The following is a 27,355-nucleotide window of genomic DNA, read 5'->3' on the forward strand; positions in this document are numbered from 1 at the left end:
ATCACTGCTCATGTGAACAGCCCCATAGAAATGAATGTGTCCTGATTCAGTGCGGGTGCAATGCGTTCAACTCGCGCATTGCACCCACGCAGAAAAATCGCCTGTGTGAAAGGGGCCTAAGGGCTCTTTCACATGAACGCATGCCGTGCGGGTAATCCGCTGCGATAAAGAGTGCCAAACCGCGTCCCGGACAGCAAAGACACAAAGCATTAACATGATTGATAATGCTCCGTGCCTCTCTAATCACGGTGACAACTTTATCTACTGAATTACAATGACCGCATTATGTCAGTGTAATTCAGTAAATTCCAGGACTCTCAGGGTCACCCAGCCTTATAAATCATTATAATACTGTGCCATCGTGGCAGAGGTCCGAATGAGAACTCTCACTGACGCCCGCTGTGAGTTTCTCACATTGAAGTCCCTTGTGGTGGAGGCGGCACATTTTGCTATATGCCACTGGTGCCCGATTCTAAGTCACTGCCTAAGCAGTAACGTCTTAGAGCCATCAATGGAAACTTGAGAACTATTTAACTCTTTATTATTTCACACAGTCAATTTTGATTGTTGTACAATAACGTTATGCATGAACATCATACAACAGTATAAAAAAAGAGAAGGTACAAGAGTTAAAAAAACGGACTAAGAATTTGGAAAGGGATGCATTAAATTGTCAGCAATGTCTTGAGACAGCCTTTTAGTAATACCACAAAAATACCAGCTCAAAAAGTATAGATTTTTAATACAGAGCAGATCTTGGCAAACACGGTATGTACATGGTCTATAAAGGTATGTCCCCCACATACAGCTTATAGGTGGCAGAGGCTAGACACTACTTCTTATAGAGAACAGGATTATGGCCAATACTTCATGGTTTTCTGACTGAAACTGGTTGTCCTCCCATAAAAACGTATCACCTATCCACAGGATCTGAGGAGTCCACTGATCATGCGAATGGATCAGTGAATTGGGTCACACATCCGCAATGCAATTTCTTTCAATCATTCTGGTCTTGTTTGCGCCAGGAGGTGTCCAAGTTGTGCAGGCCCTCCCTATTGTCTGCATCCTTTTATCTGTTCTGTTTACTCTTACCGGAGGGTTGGCTACCCAATGGTCTGAGGATCTGAAGACACGGCAGCGCTGACCCACTGTGTCTACATGCATTCTGCCTGCACAACACATAAAGGTGAGCACAATCATCTAATACCGCTCTATAACCATTAGACCAGGCATGCTCAACCTGCGGCCCTCCAGCTGTTGCAAAACTACAACTCCCAGCATGCCCGAACAGCCTACAGGTATCAGCCTACAGCAGGGCATTGTGGGAGTTGTAGTTTTACAACAGCTGGAGGGCCGCAGTTTGAGGGTGCCTGCATTAGACCTACTACCCCATGAGCACCGCCCCCCTTTTGTGTTTGCCACAACTTGCGCTATTCATTTCTAAAGGACCTCTGAAAATAAAGTGCGCCGCTCGGCTATTTTCAACACTCCCATAGAAATGAATGGAGGGAGGCCGCCCGTGTGGGGTCTGCTCTCCTTCACTTTGCGGGCTCCGTTCTAGAGATCGGTGCAGGTCCCTGAGGTGCCACCAATGCTTGAGATGACACAACCCCCTTAACATGTAGTCTCACCAATGCAGGAGAGCAGAACTGACACCAGGATAGGGGATAAGTGTCTGATGGTATGAGATTCAACTGCTGGGGAAGCCCTCCATCATAAGTAGGGGGGTGGCTGTTGTCCCCTGTTTGAACTGAGTGGCAGTCGTGCATGTCTGCTGCTGCACAACTCAACCATATGGGGCTTCCACAGATTGCAGAGTCCACAGGACCGTTGGTCTCATTATCGGCAGGGGTCCCAGCAGTTGGACCCTCACCCATCAGACACTTTTACCCTATCCTGTGTTGCTGGTCGACAAAACCCCTTTAATGGATGAGACCAATAACCTATCACTGTAACATAACAGCCTGTATTACTAACATATTTTCTGTGTGCTTCATTTCAGATGGGAGGAAAAATTCTATATTCATCCTCCATTTTGTGCAAATAAAATAGATATATATATTTTTGGAGCGTTTTCTTCACCCTGATACTGTTTGAATGGTTAAGATAATGCTTTCATACATAAGGATGTAAGTAAAAAAATGAAACCATTCCAAAACATATTTCTTATATACAAATAACATTTATAAAAAAAAAAAAAAATTATATTTTTTGATCGATATATTCAAATAATTTAATAGGATACCAAAAATAGATTAGGAGGCCTCATCCCCGTCCTCGTCGTCTTGCTTTATGACTGGATTTCCTGAAATGCAAGAACGGGTATGGGGTTAGATTGTAATGGCAATAGCACTGTACTGCCCCCTAGTGGTAAATATAAAGACTTCACAATCTAAGTAACTCCTCTATAAAGCGACTTTTACGCCGTTTGCACCAGAAGCATACGTCAAATGTATCCATAGGCCCCTAGTCACCTGATGTATACCATATATTTTTTTTAATACAGTAGCAGACTGTTATTCCACACAGAGGAAGCAAGTGGAAAAAATAAGTATGTTTTTTTTTTTTTGTAACAACTTGGGCCTATGGATGACGGATACCACTGTGTGTCTATACCGTGGTATCTGTCAGAGGTATACTTTAGCAAACCCTCCCAAAATGCAGTGCAAAAGTAACAGAAGCTGACATACAGTGATACTTCAACGTTTGCGAACCTGTCACATTTATTTTAATTTTTATTTCTACATAAATTTGACCTAAAGAGACACCAGATTTTCACACAAATCCTAAAAGTAGGTAAAGCTAATTAAAACAAATGAGTAAAAATATTAGACTTGGTTATTGAGTAAAATGATCCAATATCACGTCTGTGAGTGGCAAAAGTATGTGAACCTCTAGGTCTCACTTACATTTCCGTGTCTGTTTCACATCCGTTAAAAAAAAATATATATATGTCTGTATTACATGTGTGTGTCCGTTATTTAGCTTCTGTGTGTCATCCGTATTTCACAGATGCTGTGGAAATTAATTTTCAGCTGATCAGCATCTCCTGTCGGTGATTTTCACAGAGCCATAGGCTTCAATGGGTGTGTTTGATCCACATCACGGACCAAAGTAGTGCACGTCTCCGTGATTTTTTCACTGAGCCATGATCAGTAAAAAAATAAATAAAATACTGATGTCTGACAGAGACACTGAAATACATTGTTATGTGTGCTGTCTGTGGAAAATGCGGACAGCACATATCTGTGAAAGACGGAAATGTGAACAAGGCCTAAGGGCCGTTTCAGACTGCCATGTTTATCAAATCAGAAAACTGGATTGTCCACCATGTTTATTGGACTTTTGCAAAATGACCTTATGCACCTTCCATGACATCCCATCACCTGTGGCCCCCTAGAGTTTCCTCTACCCCTCATTATTAGGCCACATTCACATCTCCGGTGAATGTTTCTGGCATGCTGTTTCGGCAGCCTGGAGGAATTCACCGGATCCAGATTAACTATAATGGGATCTGGCCGTTTCTCCGCAACCCCTGGAAGTAGACAAGCAGGGGTCAGGGTGCATTTGACCAGGAATGGACTGAAGAAGCCTGAACCCAGCGGTGGGGAGCAGGTAAGCATGTTTCCCTCTGCTGGTACGGCAACGGGGGCGTGGAGTGGACACCCCCTTTAAAGCTACATGGATGCAACTGCATTACAGATCCATGTTGTTTACATCTGTAATATGGCATCTGTAGAAATTCATGGGTCTACACTACGGGGGTCATTTATTAAGATAAGGTAGGAGTCTGCCGAAGTTATGTAGAGTCGCCGGCCTCTACATAACTTCGGTGGATCCACTGCTTCAAAATCTAAGCCAGCTCCCTTGCTGGCTTAGATTTAGACCAATTTCAACGTGTAAAACAGGTGTAGAAAATGATGAATGAGATGGGCCTTCCGGCTCGTCCTTTTCCCCGCCACACGTCCTTTTTCTTTTTTTTTTAGACCTGGCGTAAGCGGGGAAAAGTCACAGATTGTGGCACAAATAAACTTTATGCTACAATCTGTGCCAAAAATATGCCAAATATAGACATATTATTAAATGAGCCCCTATATTTCTATTTGCCTTCAATTTTTTAGAACTTTTTTTTTTTTGCTCACAGATTCACACAATCAAATATAAAAACAAACAAACGGTGTCATGTTCCATTGAATGTCATATTACAGAGTTATTCTTCCCTAAAAGCAGTGCTTCTCGAGGAGGCATCATGCTTCCACACATACGTTGTCCATGACTCTAATATTTTACTGTACAGCCTCTACGTGCTGCCATGTGGGTTACATGCACACAGCAAAAGCTCAAATTCTACGTTTCTTAACTTAACTAGGGGATAACGTTATGTTTCTTCCACTAGTGTTACCTATGGTAGCTCTTGGGAGCATGAAATTGTGTCGGATAACACTCACCATCCAGTTTCTTCAGCTTGGGAAGACGTTTTGTCGCCTCTTCTATCCAGTTACCCTCTAGCATGTGCTTTTCCTCCAGAGGATTCCCAACAAACACTAGGTCCTCCAAACACGGCAGATCAGCCAGCTTCCCAAACTCCGCTAAAAGGATCAGAATAAATGTGAGGTTACATGAGAACTTTCTTTAGTAAAATTGCCTTTACACGGTGACTGACTGCAAAGAGCAATGATTTCTACAGAAGACATGGGGGGGAACCAACCTATCCATGACTATGCACATTCCCGTTCTATTGCTCATGCTCCAAACCCAAAGACTGGGGCATGCACAGTATAGAATATGACAATATATCAGTAAATGCGCAGAAGGCTACATAGAACAAATTTAATACTATGCATGCGCAGATATACGGCCCTTGACACACAATGGATGGGGAGACAGGACACTGCTACAGCGTATGCCTAATGCAATATGTTTATAGGCAACCAAGTTTAAAAGGGGTTATCCAAACCTGAAAAACCCACCCACAATGCCCAGGCCCCTCAATACTTACCTGGTCCCCGACCACGGCCTGCTATTGCCTAAACCAACCACCTTCCCCCGTCGATGGATAATGCAGCGACGGCCGTGGAGTGATCTGGAAGGACACAGGCGTCGGGGACCAGAGGGGCCCTGGCATTGTGGCTGCCTTTTTCAGGTTTGGATAACTCACTTTAAGACAGACCAAAATGCGCAACATTTATTTACAGTTGCAGCACTCCTTTTAATAAATTTGGTGCATTTTACTCCAATGAACTTCAGTTTTAGACTATGAAGTCTTACTAAACTCCTTCCTATGAGAACAAAGTCTGTGGAAGTCAGTGATGAGGACCAGAGTAAGGCCTCATGCACACGTCCGTGGTTCGGGTCCGCATCCGCTGCAGTTTTTGCGGCTCGGGTGCGGACCCATTCACTTCAACGGGGGCGCAAAAGATGCGGACAGCACTCTTTGTGCTGTCCGCATCCGTCGCTTTGTTCCGTGGCCCCCGCAAAAAAAATATAACATGTTCTATTCTTGTCCGTTTTGCAGACAAGAAAAGGCATGTCTACAATGGGCCGCCTGTTCCGCAAATTGCGGAAGGCACACGGACGGCTTCCGCAAAAAACTGAACAGTCGTGTGCATGAGGCCTAAGACTCGGAGTCACACAGGCTAACAGAATGAAATGGAAATGCACGCACCCCAGTCTTTCACAGCATTGTTAGACATGTAGAGAACTTTTAACTTCCTCATGACATGAATCCCTCTCAACTTCTCAATTAAATTGTAGGAGATCCACAGCTCTTCTAGAGTTTCTCCAACAGCTTCCTAAAAAAATAAGAAATAAAAAAGAAATATGTTACTGGGGGGAATCTCCAGATCTATTTAGGTGACCAGCCCTGGGGGAGCTTCCATGCTTCTGATTGGGGTTTTCTGCAGCATGTGCATAGTATCTGCAAGCCCTATATGGAATGATATCTGCTAAGTGTGAATATATGGAGGCCAGCTTTTCCAAAAAACATAAGTTAAAATGACTGACTACAATTTTAGCAGAAAATTCTTCATAACCCTGCATCATGAAATAGGAATAAAACGCATCAGTCTACGGATACAGAGGTGCTGTACAACATACACATACAACCTAAGACATGCGACTGGAGTTTCTATATTTAAAATGAGACCTGGGAAGACTCACGACAGATTCTTAGCGATTAAGAGGTCACCAGCTAAGGCTAGGAAGATCTGAATGGGAGCTGCTGTATCCTGGCACAGCCACTACACAGGGTATGGAGCGGTCTGCCTCCAGCTTTATACACCCTATAGTTTATGGCACCATGGCGGCCCATAACAGCTGATCACTGGGGAAGCCATCAGTATTCTGAACCCTGAAAAAACCTTTTAGCCATGATAATCTATCCAAGGATAAAACCCGGGGAAACGGCATTGTTACCTCCAACGGTCAGACACCAGGCAACAGATCTGATAACTTACCAATCCATTTAAATTCTTTATATTATTCCTTCCTAGAGACAATATTCTGAGGTTTTCTGAAAGATAAAGAGTGACACAGAAATTAAATTCATGTCTGTCCTTTTTCTTGGTCAACTACTTGTAGACATTTATGCATCACAAAGACAGAGACAGAGATAGCTGTCAGTCACTGATAGCTGTACATGGGGATGTGTTATCCGTAATTAATATTCTCTGTGTAAGTGTGTATACAGAGATAGCTGTCAGTCACTGATAGCTGCACATGGGGATATGTTACTAGTGATTGATATTCTCTGTGTAAGTGTGTATACAGAGATAGCTGTCAGTCACTGATAGCTGCACATGGGGATATGTTACTAGTGATTGATATTCTCTGTGTAAGTGTGTATACAGAGATAGCTGTCAGTCACTGATAGCTGCACATGGGGATATGTTACTAGTGATTGATATTCTCTGTATAAGTGTGTATACAGAGATAGCTGTCACTCACTGATAGCTGTACACAGGGGAGGTGTTATCAGTGATTAATAGCATTCTCTGTGTAAGTGTGTATACAGAGATAGCTGCCAGTCACTGATAGCTGTACACAGGGAGGTGTTATCAGTGATTAATAGCATTCTCTGTGTAAGTGTGTATACAGAGATAGCTGTCACTCACTGATAGCTGTACACAGGGGAGGTGTTATCAGTGATTGATATTCTCTGTGTAAGTGTGTATACGGAGATAGCTGTCAGTCCCTTATATCTGTACACAGGGATGTTATCAGTAATTGATAGCATTCTCTGTGTAAATGTGTATACAGAGATACCCGTCAGTCACTGATACAGAGGTGTTATCAGAGATCTGTAAGGCCTCATGCACAGAAACGTATTTTCTTTGTGTCTGTTCCGTTTTTGTTTTTTTTATCATCATCTTTATTGAGATAAATAAATAAATCATATCCTTTTGATTTGTTTCAGTACAGGTGGTTACAATGTCATTAATGAAACAATGCATAACATACAGTATACATCTCAAATATTACATTTGGTACAGGCCTTGATGATACAAGCCTTTGTGTTGTAGTACATTATTATCGGTATGACATTATCTCCATTTATTTTATTTTATTTTTTTACATGGGCATATACAATAACCTCCAGTAAACAATCCCCAACTATCCCGCCCCCCCCTCAACTGTTAGATTTTTTACATACTTAAACATCCTCCCTAATGTCTTAACCGCGTAGTTTACCTCCTATTTCAGTCAATCTGCAAAACCCCCCAAGGTGTTCAGTAATCTCCTTTTTAAGTACCATTCTTAGTATATGAAGGGTTTCATTGTCTCTACCACCTCAACACTGCTGAGGGCTACTTTTATGAATGTTTCCCATCTACCAAAAAAGACATTGACCCACTTCCCCTTGTTCTGCTCTGCCTCTGCCCTCTCAAGTAAGAAACATGACTTAGTATGCAGAAAGACATCACTCATTGAAGGTGTTGTAGGGTTAAGCCATTCCCTAAAGAGGCATCTTTTGGCTGCTAGTAGCAGTAGATGCACAAGTGGGGTTACCTTTTGTCCCTCGGGGGCCACCTGAAATATCAGAAGCTCTGGAGTAAATGAGATTTCCACTTTTAGGTAAAATGACCGCTATCCAAAACTTAATCGACTCCGGACATGACCACACACCATAATATAGATCTGTGCCATTTTCGTGGCATTTTGGACAATTTGTGATTCTGTCTGTATGAGGCCCCTGAGCGGCAAAACGAAAGCCATAAATAGCTTTGTGCATCATCCTAAAGTTTCCCTCCATCCCTCGTTTGGTGTCACTTTCCTAATTGTCTCCCACCCCTTTAGAATGATTTGTTTTATGTCCACTGATGGGAATTATTTTCTCCATTGTGAGAAGAGGCTATCCGCTACTCGTCTCTGCTTCATATCCCTCAAACACCCATACAGCTCTGAGAGAGATTTTTTCCTAAGTCCCTGCCCCATGAGTAGGTCAAAGTCTTTCATCCCCATTTCTCTTGTTAGGTTTATGACTCGCTTGGTTAGGAAGTCCTTGACTTGTGAGAATGCCAGAGGGTGTTGATTATGTAACATTGGGAATCTCTCTATGAGCTCTCCGTATTTGAGATATCTTCCCTTCTGTGTATCCCACAGATCTCTAACATTGCCAATCCCTAACTCTTTCCACTTCTGAAAGTGTTTAGCCTCCCTCCCTGCTGGAAATTCTGGGTGGCCCCATATGCTCATGTGTTTAGATAGAGTGAAAGGCAAGGAGAACAACTTTATTTATTAAAACTTTATTAAAAGACTTCCTTTTGCCTCAGAGGGCAGGGCACCATATTTAGTGTGTAGCAAAGCTGTCAGTGACCAGGGAGCCACCAATTGCTCCTCCAAGTTAGTATTGGTGTAGTAATGTGTTCTAAATATTCAGTCTAGATTATGTCTTAGGAGGCTTGCCAGGTTGTATGCTCTTATGTCCGGAAAGTTTAACCCCCCTAAATTTTTGGGTAATTGCAGTTTAGCCAGGGAAATTCTAGATCCCGCCCCAAAGAAATGATCTAAACGCCTTCTCCAATACATCTATGTCCTTTTGTTTGAGTAGGATGGGTAACGTCTGTAGGGGATACAGGAGTTGGGCTACTCATTTTTAAGAGTTGACTTCTCCCTCCCAAGGACTGCGGAAGGGTCAACCACCTCTTAATATCCGCAAGGATTTTTTTGATTAATGGTGGGTAGTTTAATGAATATAAGGAGTCAGGAGTCCTCCCTATATTGATTCCCAAGTATTTTATCGAGCGATTAGCTACCTGTAGGGGAAATCCTAAAGACCTTTTTGGGGACTTTGTCGTCTGGGGTCCGATAAACATCACTTCTGATTTTATAAGTATTGACTTTGAATCCTGAGATGGAACCAAACGTTTCCAGCAGCCCCAACAGGTGCCCTATGTCTCTATGTGGCTTTTCCAAGAACACTAACAAGTCATCAGCAAAGAGTGCGTGTCTTATTTCCTTTTTTCCCAATTTACCGATTTTGATCCCCTCCAATTTAGTATCTCTCTCAAGCTGTCTAGATAAAGGCTCCAATGCTAGATTGAAAAGAAGCGGGGAAAGTGGGAAGCTGTCTCGTCCCCTTATCTAAGTGTATGGGTCTCGACAAGAAGCCTGGTGTGGCTACTCTAGCTTGTGGATTTGAATAGATTCCATTCAGGCAAACTTCTAAATGGCCTCTCAAAGCCCATTGTGTCCAATACCTCTCCCATCCATCCCCAGTCCACACCATCAAACGCTTTCTCCGCGTCAATGGTTATTATGGCCGGGGATGCATGGGAGGCGGGTCCGAGTTTCACCTCATCCAATGCCAACAGCACTTTTCGAATATTCATCACTGCCGCCCTACCTTGGATAAAACCAACCTGGGCAGACTATATCAATTTAGGTAGTAGGTTTGAGAGAAATGATTTTAAGATCAACATTGATGAGGGAAATTGGACGGTATGAGGCTGAATTCGTGGGATCTCTCCAGGGCTTTGGAAGGACCTTAATATAGGCCGTGTTAGTCAATGACGGGATTAAATCCCCTTTCATATAACCTGAGTATATCTGTGAGAGAGTTGGCGCTATATCTTGGGCTATGATTTTATAAAATTCCCCACTCTAACTGTCTGGCCCTGGTGCCTTCTCTAATGGCAAGTTGTTTATATACGTGACAACCGTTTCCGTAGAAACCGGGGCATTCAACATCTCTCTGTCCTCAGCCGATAGTTTAGGCATTTGAATTCCATTTAACCAACTTCTTCCATCTCTGCCTTGAGAGGAATTAGATCTGCATAAAAATTTCCCAGGATTTTGTTGATCTCCTCAGGTTGTGAGGTTACTATTCCATCTTTTCCTTTAAGGGAATGAATGGTAGATATCAACCTTTGCCCCTTTGCTAACCTCGCCAATAGTCTACCTGCCTTGTTGCCATAACGGTATAAGTGCGCCTCCCACCTTGTCGTTGCAAAGTTATCCCATCTTTTAAGCCATGCCTCATAATCCTTTTTTTTGCGTTCTGCGATTTTATACGAGAGTCATTTGTAGGGGTGGCCTGAAAAAGGGTATAGGCTCTTTTTAGCTCATTGCTCAACTGACTTATCTTTTCCTTTATCTTTTTACGCTTACTGAACATGTATGCCATGATCCGACCCCGTATTACTGATTTTCCTGCATCCCAGAGTAATTGATGGTTATCTATGCCTTTATTCTCCTGTTCATATTCTAACCACCAGCCTCTCAGGAAATTATTAAACTCTTCATCTTTGAATAGTGCGGTTGGGAACCTCCATAGGAAATCAGTTCCTCGGGGGGCTTCCCTTCTCAAAGTGACAGATATCGGGGAATGATCTGAGATGATCATATCCTCTATATGTGGGTCTGAGACGCAGTGTGATCCTGATTTATCGCAGAGTATATAATCGAGTCGTGACCACGACTGGTGGGCATGTGAGTAATGTGTATACTCCCTCCCCTCTGGATTTCGGATTCTCCACAAGTCGACCATATCTTTGTCGGCTATGAGTTGTGCTAGTCTGTTATCAATACCTCCTTTTTTCCCCCCTTTCCCTGGACCCCTTCTCCTGTCCTCTTTCTCATCTAACACTGTGTTCATGTCTCCTGCGATTATTAAAAATTTTGTCGGTTCTGTGGATATATCCCTTGTTAGCGTATTGAAAAAAGGTCTATCACATTCATTCGGTCCATAGACGTGAAAGATACTAATATCTTTTCCTCCATCCATGAGATGTAATTTGGAGACCCTACCCTTCTTATCATGAGTGTGTCCTATCACCTTATATGATAGCCCTTTCTTTAACAGCGTCAGCACTCCTGCTTTCTTACCCACAGCTCCTGAGCCATATACTTCCCCCACCCAAAACTTTTTCATCCTTCCTAATTCCTCGTTCGGGAGATGGGTTTCTTGCAAAAGGGCAATATCGGCCCCCATTCGTTTAAGGTGTTTCAGGATCAACCTACGTTTGTTGGGAAACCTCAGTCCCTTGACGTTCCAAGAGACAATTTTAATACGGCTATCCATTAGAGTATCTGCTATCGGTTAAATATCTCTGTAGACCATTAGCGAGGAATTGGTACCCCCCCACCCCTAACTTATGCAAAACTATAACCTTAAGATGTCTTGGCAATGGAACAACCGTTTTTGTTTTTTTTGCGGACCGTATGCAGAACCAGTCATTTCAAAGGGTCCGCAAAAAAACGGAAGTTACTCAGTGTCCATTCCATTTCTGTATTTCCGTTCTGCAAGAAAATAGAACATGTCCTATTATTGTCTGTATTACGGACAAGGTTAGTACTGTTCTATTAGGGGCCAGCTGTTCGATTAAGGCAAAATACAGAATGCACACGGATGTCATCCGTATTTTTTGCGGACTGCAAAATACATATGGTCGTGTGCATGAGGCCTAAATGTGTATACAGAGATAGCTGTGAGTCACTGATACAGAGGTGTTATCAGTGATTGATAGCATTCTCTGTGTAAGGCCTCATGCACACGACAGTATTGCTTTTTCAGTGTTTTGCGGTCCGTTTTTTACGGATCCGTTGTTCCGTTTTTTGTTTCCGTTGTGTTTCCGTTTCCTTTCCGTTTTTCCGTTCCGTTTTTCCGTATGCCATATACAGTATACAGTAATTACATAGAAAAAATTGGGCTGGGCATAACATTTTCAATAGATGGTTCAGGAAAAAACGGAACGGAAACGGAAGACATACGGATGCATTTCCGTATGTGTTCCGTTTTTTTTGCGGACCCATTGACTTGAATGGAGCCAAGCACCGTGATTTGCGGACAAGTATAGGACATGTTCTATCTTTTCACGGCACTGAAATACTGAAACGGAGTGCACACGGAGACACTTCAGTATTTTTTGCTGAACCATTGAAATGAATGGTTCAGTATATGTTCCGTATACTGAGCTCAAAAAACGTCCAGTATACTGAACGCAAAATACTGTCGTGTGCATGAGCCCTAAGTGTGTATATAGAAATAGCTGCCAGTCACTGATAGCTGTATACAGGGGAGGTGTTATCAGTGATTGATAGCATTCTCTGTGTAAAGCCTCATTCACACGTCAGTGTTTAGTCAGTGATTTCCATCAGTGATTCTCTACAGACATAAGGTATAAGGGAAAGATCTGCTCCTGTGCTGTGTTTAGAGCCGCACGTGGTTTTGGCTCAAAATCACTGATTGAAATCACTGACCGAACACTGATGTGTGAATGAGGCATATAAGTGTGTATACGGAGACAGCGGTCAGTCACTGATAGCTGTACATGAGGATGTGTTAATTATTGGTAGTATTCCGTGTGAAAGTGTGTATACAGATAGCGGTCAGTCGCTGATAGTTGAACACAGGGGCCATGTGAAGTTCAGAAAAAATGTAGATATACAGAACAGATATAAGTATAGAGTTCAGAAGCAACATGTCCGCTCCAAGTTTAGCCACATTCAATAGAGCTAAGCTGTCAGCGGCCTCCAAAGTGAACAACCAAGGCAGAAACCGCCACCGTTTTTGCGGCAGACCCTGACTTTTGAACACACCTTTAAAGGAGTTGTCTACAGGATACGTGATGAAAGTCTGATTGGTGGGGGTCTGACCATTGGTAGCTCCTCCGATTACAAAAACGGGGCATGCGAACTGCCACTACAACCGAAGTCTATGGGACTGACAAAGATAGCCAAGTACAGTGTAGCTGGGAGCCCACTTATAATTAGTGACGCTGTCGCAAATTGTTCCGCCACTATGAGATGCATCTTTTATTAAATTTGCAAGGAACTGAGGGAAGGAAAAGGATACCTGCATTGGGCATCGGAAGTGGCTTTCCCTTTGAAAAGCCATTAAGCTCATCATGGTGTGAAACGACTGTCATACTATACAGACCACAGGTCTGAAGAGGTAGAAGAAACTCCACATAAAGGTAAATGCACGTGGCGGTGTAGTTCATGTGGCTTTCCTGCATGGATTTTGGGCAGGTTGCTGATGCATTTCTGCACTAAATCTGCACCAAAATCCACGTGCTACTTGTGTGGCAAATCTACAACAAAATCCACATCTTATGCTGGTCGTATTATACTGTGGATTTTCCACATGAAAATCGGATTTGTAATATTCACTGTGTGCCTATCCCCTTAGACTGATTTGGCTCTATATAATATAGATGGATTCAGAAATCCCTGGTCACATTGCTTGCAGAGCACAATCACACATTCCTCTATAAGCGCCGTTTCTCTCCTCGGCACTTATCATGCATTATTTACGGTAATTCCGAAGAATACCTTCCTGTTGTATGGGAGGTAAAACCTGCCAAAATTAAAATGAAATTGAAAAACCTAAAATTATAATTTAAATAACGTTTTAACATTTTAATTTCATCTAGTGTCTGCAAAATGCATGCCAAAATTAAAAAGAAAATTACATTTCTCCTTTTGAATTTTCTTTTCCAACTCCAGCGTGGATCATAAGTGTAAAAATAAATAGGCTTTTTCATTTTAAATTTCCACTTTGTCAATTAATTCTCGTCTTCCTATAGTGGGTTTTTCATGCCAAAATCATAAATCAAATGAAAACACCATGTAGAAGCTGAAAATGGTAGATATTTTCCCTGTCAAAAGTCAAATGAAAAAGAAGGTCCATTTCAATTTTTCATTTCAACGTTGTAGGATGCTGCCAGTGTTATCCAATACATTCCAGAACTGTAAGGGTTACATAGCATCATAAATCAATATAATGCAATGTGACCCCGGGCAGCACTGGGAGGTCAGGCCGGGTCCGCCAAAAAAACGGAAGTTACTCCGTGTGCATTTCGTTTCTGTATGTCTATTCTGCAAAAAAAATAGAACATGTCCTGTTATTATCCGTATTACGGACAAGGAGAGGACTGTTCTATTAGGGGCCAGCTGTTCCGTTCCGCAAAATACGGAATGTACACGGCCGTCATCCGGATTTTTTGCGGACCACAAAATACATACAGTCATGTGCATGAGCCCTTACCCTAAGGGCTCATGCACACAAATCTATGTATTTTATGGTCTGCAAAACATGGATCCACAAAAAATACGGCATTCAATACTGAGGGTGTGAACTCTGAATGGGGGTCTGAACTCTCCCAGCAATTAGAACAGTGACGCCAAGGATGCTCCGCGTTTCTGCAAGTCAGGCCTCATGCACATGACCGTTGTTGTGTTCCGTAAAATGGGGTTCAGTTGTTCCGTGATCCGTTTCCGTGTGTCTTCCTTTATTTTTGGAGAATCTCCAGACATGAAGGAAAGTAAAAAAAAAAGTCTAAGACAGGTGTGCCATGCAAATGATAGAAAAAAAACTGACGCGGATGACAATCGTGTCTCCTCTTTTTTTTTTTTTTTTTTTAACGGTCCCATTGACTTGAATGGGTCCGCGAACCGTTTTCTGTGAAAATAATAGGACAGGTTATATTTTTTTGACGGACTGGAACCACGGATCACGGACGCGGATGGCAAACGGTGCATTAGTCGAGTTTTCAACTGACCCATTGAAAGTCAATGGGTCCGCAGAAAAATCACAAAAAACGGCACAATGAACACGGAATAAAACAACGGTCGTGTGCATGAGGCCTCATGCACCCTGATTTTTGGTCACACAGACACAATGGAGGACATTTACTAATCATCTTATGCCACTATACTGATGTAAAAAAAAAAAAAAACACCAATTACGGCACATGACATGTGTACCATAATTTGCGAGTTTTTAAGCTTCTTGGCACTTTTCTGGAGCAACATCCACCACGTCCTCACTGAAGTATGGCAGGGCAGATTAACCCCATAGATGCTGCAGGTGATTAGACACCACGGCATCTAGGGGGTTAACAGGGCAGCAGAGTTGATGATATAATCATAATCCTAGTATAATTCACTCCTCAAAAAGAGGGCATCATCTATTAGACTCAATCTTATCCTATGCAGTCAGCACAGTACTAAGATTTCACTGTCACAGCGCCATCTATTGGAATGGTAAACTTGATCCTGTGTTAGCTGTTGGAAATGTGGAGAAGCACAGCGCCCTCTGGTGGACATAGAGAGTCACTGTCTGTTCAGTCAGGAATTAAACAACATTTTGCATGCTGCACCTCGCCCACTGCTGCTCATTTAAATGAATCTAAATGTTAGTACAACAAGAAAATGAAAATTCTAATGGGCTTTCTTTTTCATTTGACTTTTGGCAGGGAAAATGCCTACAAGAGATGAAATTGAAATCTCAGTCTACCATTTTCAACTTCTACATGGTGTTTTCATTTGATTTATGATTTTGACATAAAAAAAAAAAACAACCCTCTATAGGAAGAGGAGAATTAATTGACAAAGTGGAAATTTAAAATGAAAAAGCCTATTTATTTTTACATTTATTTTGGCACTTATGACCCACGCTGGAGTTGGAAAAGAAAATTCAAATGGAGAAATAGAATTTTCTTTTTTAATTTTGTCATGCATTTTGCAGACACTAGATGAAATTAAAATGTTAAAATATTATTTCAATTATAATTTTAGGTTTTTTAATTTAATTTTAATTTTGGCAGGTTTTACCTCCCATACTGTTGTAGATGATGCATTTGTATGGACCAGATAGTCAGTGAGTTCTATGTTACTTGCAATGATACAGGCTGCAGACATCTGGGAGAGAGAATAAAACTGCACTTACTCAGTCCATTCAGATTGGCGATTTTTTCAATGCAATTGGTGGAAAGCGATAATTTCCTGAGGAAAGAAGCAATGATTAGCATGCTGCCGATACATGACTAGGGGTGTGAGCTGCACATCAAGAGCAGTGCAAGAACACATGCTGCTATTACATAGGCCTCCCTCCATAGGGAAGCAAAGGCATATACAGCCAGGATAGGCCATCACTTCCTCAGGACCCACACAACCCTCACATTTAGGCCTCATGCACACGAACGCTGTTTGACTCGGCATCCAAGCTGCATTTTCTGCGGTTCTGATGCGGACTCATTCACTTTAATGGGGCTGCAAAAGGTACGGACAGCACCTGTGCGCTGTCTGCATCCGTACCTCTGTTCCGCGGCCGTGCAAAAAAAAGAAAAAGAAAAAAAGAACATGTGCTATTCTTGTCTGTATCACGAACAAGTATAGGACTGATATATTGGGGGCCAGACCTTCTGTTCCGCAAAATGCGGAACACACGCGGCCGTATCCGTGTTTTGCAGAATGCAAAACAGGGTACGGCCGTGTGCATGAAGCCTTAGAGAAAGTAGGCTCTAATTAAAAGGGTTTGTCCAGGATTTAAAAAAATAAATAAAAAATAATCACTAAAACTGGGAATTACAGTAAAATAAATAACTCCTATTGCTGCAGTGGTCAGTGCACCTACGGTACGTCATCTCTGCAGGGACAGGTGCAGCAGTACTGAACAAAGAGGGATTTATCTGGTACATAAAAGTATATTTTTTATTGTACTACATTCCTTGAATTTAGTTTTTATTTTTTAAATCCTGGACACCCCTTTAGGAACTGCTGCTCCATTACAGATTATGGCTCCATTCACACGTCCGTTTTAACACTCCGTTTTCGTTCCGTTTTAAATCGGAACGTTTTTTCGGATCCATCAATTTCAATTGCTTCAGCAAAAATGCGGACACCAATCATAGTGCTTTCCGAATCACTGAATCCGTTCCGTTTTCCAATTTTCGAGTATGCGGATCCTGAAAAAAATGAAGCTTGTCCTACTTTCTGTCAGTTTTTCTGGTCCGTTGTCCATTCAAGTCAATGGATCCGCATAAAAACTGATGACATGCACAAAACCATCCGAATGTCATCAGTTTTTTAACTGATCAGTTGACAGGAAACTAAAAAAAAAATAAAATTAAGTCCAGTCCTCAGTGCCTGTGGTGAGAGAAGTTCAAATCATTTTCTGCTCTCCTGCAAAATGGCATATGAAGTGGACCGATTGATCACTATGATTCAGGAACGGCCCTCTCTATGGGATACCAGACAAGAGGCCTACCATAATAGGTCGCTAAAGGACCGGTGTTGGGAGGAAATTGCCCATGAACTTTTGCCATCCTCCTGGGACTATAAGTGAGTAAATATATTATAATATGTGTAATTTTACTTTTCCATCTGTCCTAGAGCAGTATACTGTACGTGCTTGTCATTTTTTTGGGCTAATTAGAAAATTGCAAATTCCAGACATGTGCATTCACTGCATTTATCAGAGATTTAAAACCTGTATACCTGCAATTGTAATACATCTACAACTCCCATCAAGCACTTTTTGTTTTCACCACTTTTTTTTTTTTGGGTACCCTAGCAACATCTATTCCTCCTCCTCTTTTTTCTTTTGGAAAAAAAACAACAACAAAAAACAGAATAACGGAAACACGGAACGGATTCGGAAGCACTTTAGTAAAAAAACGGAAGGTTGTACTGAAAAACGGATCCGCAAAAAAAGGAACGTTTATCTGGAAAGGTAAAAATACTGACGTGTGAATGGACCCTATCCCTGAGACGCTATGTACTGGCCACTTGTTGTGCATGGAATGATGCATAATGTGCATGTATGACCACCACTTATTCACTGTCTATGAGACTGACAGTGAATGGAACGGTGGTCACGCATAAGCATTACCATTTCAGTCACACCGGGGTCTTGGAGCCCCCTGTGCTTGTGACCGTGGTGTCAGACATCCTGAGGATAGGTCATCAATATCCTGACACAGCATGACGTAATTTAAAAGGGGCTGCCTGGGATTAAAGGGGTTGTCCAGGATTAGGAAAACATGGCTGCTTTCTTCCAAAAACAGCACCACCCCTGTCCATATGTTTTGTTTGGTAGTGCAGCTCAGCTCCTTAGGAGTCAAAGGGACGGGGCTGCAATACTGCACGCAACCTGTGGACAGGGGTGGAGCTGTTTTGAATGGAAGCAGCCATGTTGTTCTAACCACTACATAATTAGGCCTCATGCACACGACCATGCCGTTTTTTTGCGGTCTGCAAACCGCGGATCCGCAAGAAATGGAAGGCGCCCGTGTTGCCTTCAATTTGCGGAACGGAACGGGCGCCGGCAATATAAATGCCTATTGCGGACAAGAATAGGACATGTTATATTTTTTTTGCGGGGCTGCGGAACGGAGCCATGGATGCGGACAGCACACGGAGTGCTGTCCGCATCTTTTGCGGCTCCATTAAAATGAATGGGTCCACATCCGAGCCGCCAAAACCGCGGCCCGGATGCGGACCATAATTACGGTTGTGTGCATGAGGCCTTAGTGATGTACAAATAAAATGCCAGATCTACTGGATGAAGCGGACACGTGAATAGGGAAGTCTCAAATATGGCAAGGGGTGAAGCCTAGACAAAAAGGTGATCGTGTGTAAAGTGCATCCAGATTGAACCCTGACCCATTTATTTTAATTTTCACAGACCATCTGTCCATTCAGGAAAAATCACAGCATGTTCTATCTTCATCTGTTTTTTAACCCAGGGCAGGTCCAATGAAGTCAATAGGTCAGTGAAAAAAAACTGACAGCACACACATGGCATCCGTTTTGCACTACTGATTACTAGGAGATACTGTGTGTTATCCTTCAGTTTTTCTTCTGAAAAACGGATGTAAGGCCGATGCAATTCTGACCCAAAAAATAAATGAAACACTGAAAGCAATTGCAGACGGAAGTGATTCATCTTGCGTAGAAAATCTATTTTTTTTGTGAATAGACCCCGACACATTCGTATTGCTCTTAGTAATCTAAGATGATACAGGTATCATTACTAAGCAAATCATGTACCCCAAAGACATGTACATGTCCTGGAAAGGATGGGGAGTAAACCCCTGCCAGACAAGGATCGGACATGTCGCAATCCAACAGTCCGATCCTTTGTTCCTCCCCAACATCTGCCTTCAGGGGAAAGTGCGGACATCGTAAACACATGAGATGGTCGGCTAGTACCAACATTGGTATGGATGTCTAGCTTTAGGCTACATGCACACACAACCGCAAAAAAATAAAATAAACGGATGCCATCCCTTTTTTTTTTGCGGATCCATTGTAACAATCCCTAAAATGGACAAGAATAGGACATGCTCTATTTTTTTGGCGGGGCCACGGAACGGACATACTGATGCTGTCCCCATTTTTTGCGGACCCATTGACTTACTCGCAGTTGACCAGTGTGGACAGGGAGGCATCCATCTTCTCAATGGGTGGGACCTGTGCATACAGCTTCACTTCTTTGGCTTCTGCCGCTTTCTGCCCCGTCTTTTCTTCCTAAATAGCGGATGCAGAAAAATATATAGTTATGATTATAAAGATATTAGAAATCGTATGTACTCGGCTGAGGGACCAATGGTCCATATCTGGTCATTGGGTGAATGGTTAATGTCTCTGTAACTAACGTACCAGCATTAATAGGGATTAACACGCTCTCTTTAAATCTAACTAAACCAATTTTATCCCTGGCACCAAGACGCCTACGTAAATCCACATCCCATCTGCCTCCGCCGAGCTGAATATTCTTATTTATCTCCAGGGCAGTAAAACTGGCTGATCACACAGTCATTGTATTGAGTAATATCTTATTTTGTATTAATAAAGCAGACAGCATAATACCGGAAGAGCGCGCATCCCACCCATGCACCGGTTTAAAGGGGGGTTTCCAGAGATTTTTAGATTGATGACCTATCCTCAGGATCAGTGGGGATCCAAGACCCATTACCCTGCCAATCAGCTGTTTGAGGAGGTCGGGGTGATGGTCGGTCCCATCATTGTTCACATCGGTTTGAACAATTCGTCATAGCAGGGACATACCGCTGACGCCGATGTGACCGCCGTGATTGCCTCCAGGGACCAGAAGCAACCAGAAACGGAGCAGTGGCAGGGGGAACCTCTTCTAATAAAGTTAGGACATCTCATCATATCACTAGGATATACGACTGATGGGAGTCCGACTTCTTGGGACCCCCACAATCCTGAGTAGGGGCCACAGTGCTCACCCTGTGCTGCGTCCCGTGTAAGTTTTCTCTGCACAGCGGTGCCCCCGACCATGGACTCCAGCCGGCCCCGACCACTAGAACAGAGCTGTGCTATAGGCAGGGGCCACAGGGTGAGACATATACAGTACATACTTTTTATCGGTGATGCCGCTTTGACCACTTCTAGAAGCGGGCAGAGTCAGACACTTACCCATTTGGATAGCGCATCTTTAATAGTTGTTGCTTTAGCCTGAAATCAAAAGACAAGTACAATTATAAAAGAAAACCCACGGGTCTGTAAGACAAGCAGAAAGGCTCTGTTCACACCAGGTGGGGGCTCCGCTGGCCATGCACAATCATGTGGCGGACCGCGGACATACCTTCTGTGCTGTACTGCTAACCCACTGCATGTAAGAGACTCAAAATTAGGCCTTCTGCCCGTATCTGTTTTTCGATCCATAAAATTCTGATACTGTCCATGTTGCATTTGCATTTTTTTTGCCAACACGTTGACTTCAATGGGTCCATGTGCCGCGTTTGTAGCAAAGAATAGGACATGTTCTATCTTTTGCAAAACGGACATACGGATTCAGTAAGCACGTACGTCCGTCCCGCAAAGGATAGAACATTTCCTATTCTTGGCTGCAAAATGGGGACCACGGACCCATTGAAGTCAACGAGTGGATGCAACACAGACAGTATCCGCATCTTTCAGATTTGTGGACCGCTAAACAGATACGGTCATGTGCATGAGGCCTTACTGGTGGGCAGCTAGAGGGGCATGGAGGGCTATTCGATGAAGAACCATTAGAGAACATGGGGCCCTCTGATGCCTGTGTCCATCCATGGTGCAATTAGCGGCGCTAACCGTGCCATCCAAACCATTACAACCAGTAACGTCTAAACAGGGTGCCAGCAGTGTCGGTCTGCAAGTGTGAAAAAAACAACTATGTAGATCAGGGGTCAGCAACCTTCAGCACTCCCACAGTGGAGAAACTACAACTCCCAGCATGAACACTTGCTTTGCTGTTTTAAAGTGAATGGTGCATTCTGGGAGTTGTAGTTTCAGAACAGCTGGGGGTTGTATTTAAAGAACCTCTGTACAAATACAGCTGCAGGCAGCGGCGGACGGAGCGGTCTGGCGCAGGTAGTCACACACTTCGGCCGGGATAACACAATGCATGAAGCATTTATGGTGTGCATCTTCAGTGTTTCTGCAGACCCCGCACTGGCTCTTCCATGGAACGGGCCCCTGGGCACTAACCTACTGCGCGGAATACAGCCAACAATTGGGGAAGGCTCCGACTTTAGTCCACAAACTGTTCTACCCTCGGCAGCTTCTTAAGGCCTCATACCCATTGTTTTTTTTTAAAGGGGTAGTGCAGGCAGTATATAGGATGACCTATCCTCAGCGGGGGTCCCACACCCCAAACGATGAGCTGTTTGAAGAGGTGACGGCACTCCGTGCAAGCACTACTTCCTCTTTATTAGGGCTCATGCGCACAACTATATCCATTTTGCGGTCTGCAAATTGCTAATCTGCAAACACAAATCCTGGCCACATGCTTGCCACCATTTTTTTAAATGTCATTTTAAAATGTCCGTGCCCGTATTGTGGACTGCAAACCCACTGACTTGAATGGGTCCGCCAACCCGCAAAATATGGCAAAGGATAGGACATGTCCCATCTTTTGCGGAGGTACGGATCAAAAGCCCGCGGAATGGGGTCGAACTGCGACTTGCACATATGCTGCAACCATGACACATGAATTGTAAGAAAAAATAAAATAAAAAATCAAGCAGTGTTAGATTTTCTGTGATTCGCCTGTTGCAGCAAACATGCAAGACGCACTGCGACTCCATTCATTCCTACAGCAGACGTACCCTAAGGCCACCTGCACCCTAAGGCCACCTGCCACCTGCACACGGAATATGTGCGGTTTTTCAGTGTGGATTTCCGTGCAGAAAAACTGCAGAGTAGTACAGTACCAGCATGCAGCATGTCAATTATGTTTGCGGTTTTAGCTGCGGATTTCACTCTTTACAATGGATGGATCTGTGGCAAAACTGGTTAGAAATTGCAGATTTTGGTGTAGATGATGCTGCAGAAATGCACAGAAATTAGTGCAGATCTTATGTGCAATCACCTGTGTGCAGGCGGCCTTAGTCTGACCTCTAGTGGTTCTTTATCAGTATGACAGGTTCATATTAACTAAGACTGGTCTAATTAGTATGCGCATGAAAATGTGGCACATGTGAGGTGAAATTAGGCGCACATCTCCATATTTTTGAGCCAAAATGTGGCGCAGCTCACCACTCAAAACAGACGCAGAAAAGTACGTCAGCGCTGGAGTGGGGTAGAAATTAGACCGTTTTTACAACTAAATCAGGAGCAAAATAAGGCGAACCTAAATAAATAGGAGCAAAAGTAAGAACATTTCAAAATAGGCAAAAGAGGTGCAAATGCCTACAAAAGAGGTGCATTTTCAGTAATAAATGACACAAAAAATAAAAAAAAAAGCCCAGTCTAAAGCCTGTTTCACATTTGCCGTAAACAGATCCGTCCCAGCCGAGTGCAGCCGTGCGTTGCCGCCATTCCGTCTGGTCCCATTACCTATAATGGGGGCCGTGGAGATCCAGCCACAACCCGGCAAATATGGATCTCCGACAATCCGCATTATAGTGAATGGGGCCAGACGGCATCTTAGCAGTGCACTAGCGCCCGATCTGGAAAATGCAAAAAAAAATGCTAAAACAGCAGTTTTACACCTAAAAACAGGAGCAAACACTATAGTAAATCTCCTCCTGTGTTGTTAGCCAGCAAGAGAGTCGTGAATTTGCCCAAGGGCCATGAAGAGAACATGGAGGGTGAAACCGAAAAACCAGGACAAGGGTGGGATTAGTTTGCACGTTTCGTTGCGCCCTCTGCTAATCTATGTAAGCACCTTCCCCCCCCAAACTAATAATGGGGGCGACATAGAAGACTTCATCCTGGATGTAACAATCACAAGACTGCTCGTCCCAGACTAGACACCCAGGACAGGTTCCCCTCCACCCCCAGTGTCGCCTCCCTCCTGCCCTGAGCCCCACAGTGCATCTGAAAAGGCAGAATTGGGAAGAAGTTGTGTCAGACAGCTGCAGCTGTGTGATTGCAGCTCCTGAGGGCACCATATAATGGTGAAGTCAAGAACCCTATGTGCTGGTTTAGGCTACACTGCGACTTTTTGTAGCGCGACTGATTGATTTCAAAGGGGTTATCCAAACTATAAAACATGCCCCCCATATAGATTATAGTTACCCCTGCTCCCCAGCACCGTGGCGCTTCTGATCCCTGCGCGGATCAAAACATCTGGCGACGATCCTCCCTAGCATCACAAGGCTGCTCCCCGTCACCAGATGTTTTCATCCGCGCGACGTGCAGCGGCAGCCATGAGGGGATCAGGAGCGCTGCGGGTGCCGGAGAGCAAGGTAAGTACAATCTGTGTGAGGGGCCCGGGCATATGGTATAGTTTGGATAACCCCTTACCTGTCACCAGGATTTTGGGTATAGCGCTGAGGACATGGGTTGCTAGATGGCCGCTAGCACATCCCCAATACCCAGTCCCCATAGCTCTGTGTGCTTTTATTTGATACATATGCAAATTAACCTGAGATGAGCCCAGCACCGCCCCGCATCCTCCAAATCTCCTCCTTGCTCCCCGACGTCAGAAAGCTAGCGCATGCGCAGTTCCTTTCCTGAGGCTGATGCCAGCACAGGGAAGGACCACTATGAGGACACTGCGCATTGTGAGATGACGGTGCTCTGGCTTTCTGACATTGGGGAGCAAGGAGGAGATCCTGAGGATGCGGGGCGGTGCTGGGCTCATCTCAGGTTAATTTGCATATGTATCAAATAAAAGCACACAGAGCTATGGGGACTGGATATTGCGGATGTGCTAGCGGCCATCTAGCAACCCATGTCCTCAGCTCTATACACAAAATCCCGGTGACAGGTTCCCTTTAACTATTGAATGTCAGCTGCAGTCCACAGGATTGCACTTAACTCCGTGCATTCGTTTGCACTGCAGCTGTGGTTCAATAGTTAAAATCAGTCAGTCGCGCTACAAAAAGGCACAGTGTGGCCCTAGCCTTAAGGGCCACACAACACCACAGAACCGCACAGAAGACGCATGGTGTCCTACAGGGGAGCAGCGTTACTGTAAGGTCATAAAAACTGCAAATATGAAGCAAAATAATGTAGAGTAATCTACAGATGATGCCAGAATAGTACACGTAATTAAGTGCAGACTACAACTCTCAGCATCCCCACACTGTAAACCGGTACACACACACACATAAGAGTCACACGGCAGCGATGTGAACAAGGCTTAATATGGTCAGATGCGGCTCCAGGGCTCCCGTGTACCCGCACCCTGTCCCCGGCAACGCCCGAGCCCTCAGCCCCCAATCTGCTCTCACCGCTCTGGTTACAGACCGACGCCTTACCGGGAGAACAAAGCTCCGCCGGTACTTACCATGTTTCGGTTGCTACAGTCGCTCTGCTGGTTGCTAGGAGACGAATGACCTGAGCGCGCATGCGCACTGTGCTGCGAGAACTGCACGACGGAAGGATTGAGGGGAGAACAATACGAACCGGAAAAAGTCACCAGCAGGACATGAGCTTGTTGTGACCGTCACCCTGGCGAAGGGATGTCAGACTGCTACAGGGAGTTGTGTTTTTTTGGGGGGTTGGGAGTGGACTCTTAAAAAACAAAACAAAAAAACAACACATTGTAGTGTTGTCCAAAGTAACCAATCAAATTCCAAGTGACAGTTTGATAGAACAGGGTAGAAAGTGTGAGCTGCGATCTGATTGGTTGCCAGTGGCAATAATTTTTTATTTTATTTTTTCCTTGGGGTGCACCACCAATCAGGCCAGGTGAGGCGATCGCCACCAGGTAGGGCAAGAGAGGGGGCAGCCGAAGGGCCATGGGCTGAAGGGAAGGTGTTAGTTTAAGAAATTGGCATGGGGGGGGGGGGGGCACCGTTTCAGTTTTCACCTCAGGCAACAGAAAGGATAGGTTCACCCCTGGGTGCAGTCACACAGCTATACCATACCGACAAAGGCGGGACACCAGCGTAGGGCGCCATGGCAATTAGAATTTCACTAAGCCACATCTTTAACTCCGCCCAATGCCCATATATACACACCCAGTCCCACCCAGTCCTAGCGCCCCAACAGTTGAATATACCCTTCGTGCTCCCCTACAGTAGTTGTGTCCCCTTACAATAGTGTTGCGGCTCAGAAACACATTCACAGAGGCCACGTTCTCATCAGCCTTTATTATTGAACGTGCACATCGTGTTCCAGCTAGACCCCTTCCGCCAGGGGCCCCTCTTAGGCCGCTACTGGTGAGACTGCTGAATTCTACCGACAGGGATCATGTGCTACAATTGGCGCGCAACAAGCCAGAGCTGCGTTATGATAACACCACAGTCATGATCTTTCCGGACTTCTCAGCCGAATTACAAAAGCGCAGGGCTACATTCATTATGGCGAAACGAAGATTTCGAGAAATGAACTTACCCTATTCCATGGCATACCCAGCCAGACTGAGGGTGGTAGACGGAGAAACCAGTCGCTTCTTTAACACCCCGAAAGACGCCATCAGCTGGCTGGACAGCAAGAAGAGGCAAGCAAGACCCCAGAGAGAAGCTAACCCGTGATGTCACACAAGAGATGGCAGCTGAGAAACAACCAGCCATGGGACAAGCAGAAGTGTACCGCGACATGTCCTGATGAAGTATTCATGATGGTGCAATCTGTCTTACTTGTTCTTGGCTCTCAACTCTCTGAATGTGTCTAATCCACTCATTGTTTCTATGCTTTCCCTTCATGTAACGTATATATTTCATATACCGCAAAGCATTGATACTGGGAATATGCATAGTTAATATAAACCAGGAAGTTTAGAGATAAGAATAACAGGGACAGTGTAATGGTCCCAGATATAATATAAGAGAACAATTGAATCGCAGATCTTACAGTGAATGGATGGGGCGAAGTTAGAGTTGTGGATGTGAAAGGTTAGGGCTAGGGCCCTGTTTTTTCCCTTATTCCCGTTATCCTTCTCCACCCTATATATGTTAAACCTACTAAGTGCAACTGGTAAATTAACCAATAGCACACCCCGTATCCACAAGTGCCACATGCATCATTATGTGTTTACACCGCAGTGCGGTAATATAGGAAGTCTCACTATCGACTTCGTAAAGTTGAGCAATGTTCACAACTTGTTACGTTTTAAGGTTCACCTGGTTTATGTTCTGCACTGGATTTACGAGATCAGATCTCTAATGGAATATCGAGAACAATACTCAGTACTGATAGATAGGTGGGAGCTGCCGAGCTAGAAGCTGAGTGTCATTATTATAACCCTGATTGCAGAAAATGGCTGAGATACGTATAATGTCTTGGAACATAAGAGGCTGTGGGAATAACAGGAAACGTGCCATGGTCTTTTCTGCAATCAGACGGTATAATCCTCACATTCTGCGTTTACAAGAAACGCATCTGACTGCAGACACCATTAGAAGGATTCAAAAGCCTTGGATCCAATGGGCACAACATTCATGCTACACTAATGTGTCCAGGGGAGTGTCTTTAATGGTGCACAAATCGCTTAGGTGGGAAGTAGGAGCATATCAGGTGGACCCAGGGGCGTAGCTAACGGCTCATGGGCCCTGGTGCAAGAGTTCAGCTTGGGCCCCGCTTCCCTCAGTGCGTTGTGTGTCTTCTTATGTGGCACAAGGGTCTTTGGGCCCCCTCAGGCTCCTGGGCCCGGTAGCGACTGCTACCTCTGCACCCCCTATAGCTACGCCCATGGGTGGACCCTTCTGGGAGATTTGTATTTGTG

At 44.1% G+C, this 27,355-nt stretch overlaps 1 protein-coding gene across 4 annotated transcripts; it reads right to left on the bottom strand.

Annotated features, from left to right (window-relative positions):
• Positions 1-542: 542 nt before the first annotated feature.
• Positions 543-26,071, bottom strand: LOC122921845 (dynein axonemal light chain 1-like). 4 transcript variants are annotated; one of them, XM_044272118.1, is made up of 9 exons: positions 26,026-26,071; positions 20,671-20,709; positions 19,646-19,755; positions 16,172-16,227; positions 6,456-6,511; positions 5,666-5,792; positions 4,449-4,589; positions 2,246-2,305; positions 543-2,089 (listed from the first exon to the last, which is right to left on the bottom strand). In XM_044272118.1, the coding sequence occupies exons 1-8, from the start codon at positions 26,038-26,040 to the stop codon at positions 2,256-2,258; spliced, it is 594 nt and encodes a 197-aa protein (XP_044128053.1). In that variant the 5' UTR covers positions 26,041-26,071; the 3' UTR covers positions 543-2,089; positions 2,246-2,255. The 4 variants fall into 4 exon arrangements, with proteins under 4 accessions (XP_044128053.1, XP_044128051.1, XP_044128054.1 ...); XM_044272116.1 differs by having other exon boundaries at positions 543-2,305; XM_044272119.1 differs by lacking the exon at positions 26,026-26,071 and adding an exon at positions 24,974-25,053 and having other exon boundaries at positions 543-2,305.
• Between the last annotated feature and the right edge of the window lie 1,284 nt (positions 26,072-27,355).

Source organism: Bufo gargarizans, chromosome 11, assembly GCF_014858855.1.
Source record: "Bufo gargarizans isolate SCDJY-AF-19 chromosome 11, ASM1485885v1, whole genome shotgun sequence".
NCBI lineage: Eukaryota > Metazoa > Chordata > Amphibia > Anura > Bufonidae > Bufo > Bufo gargarizans.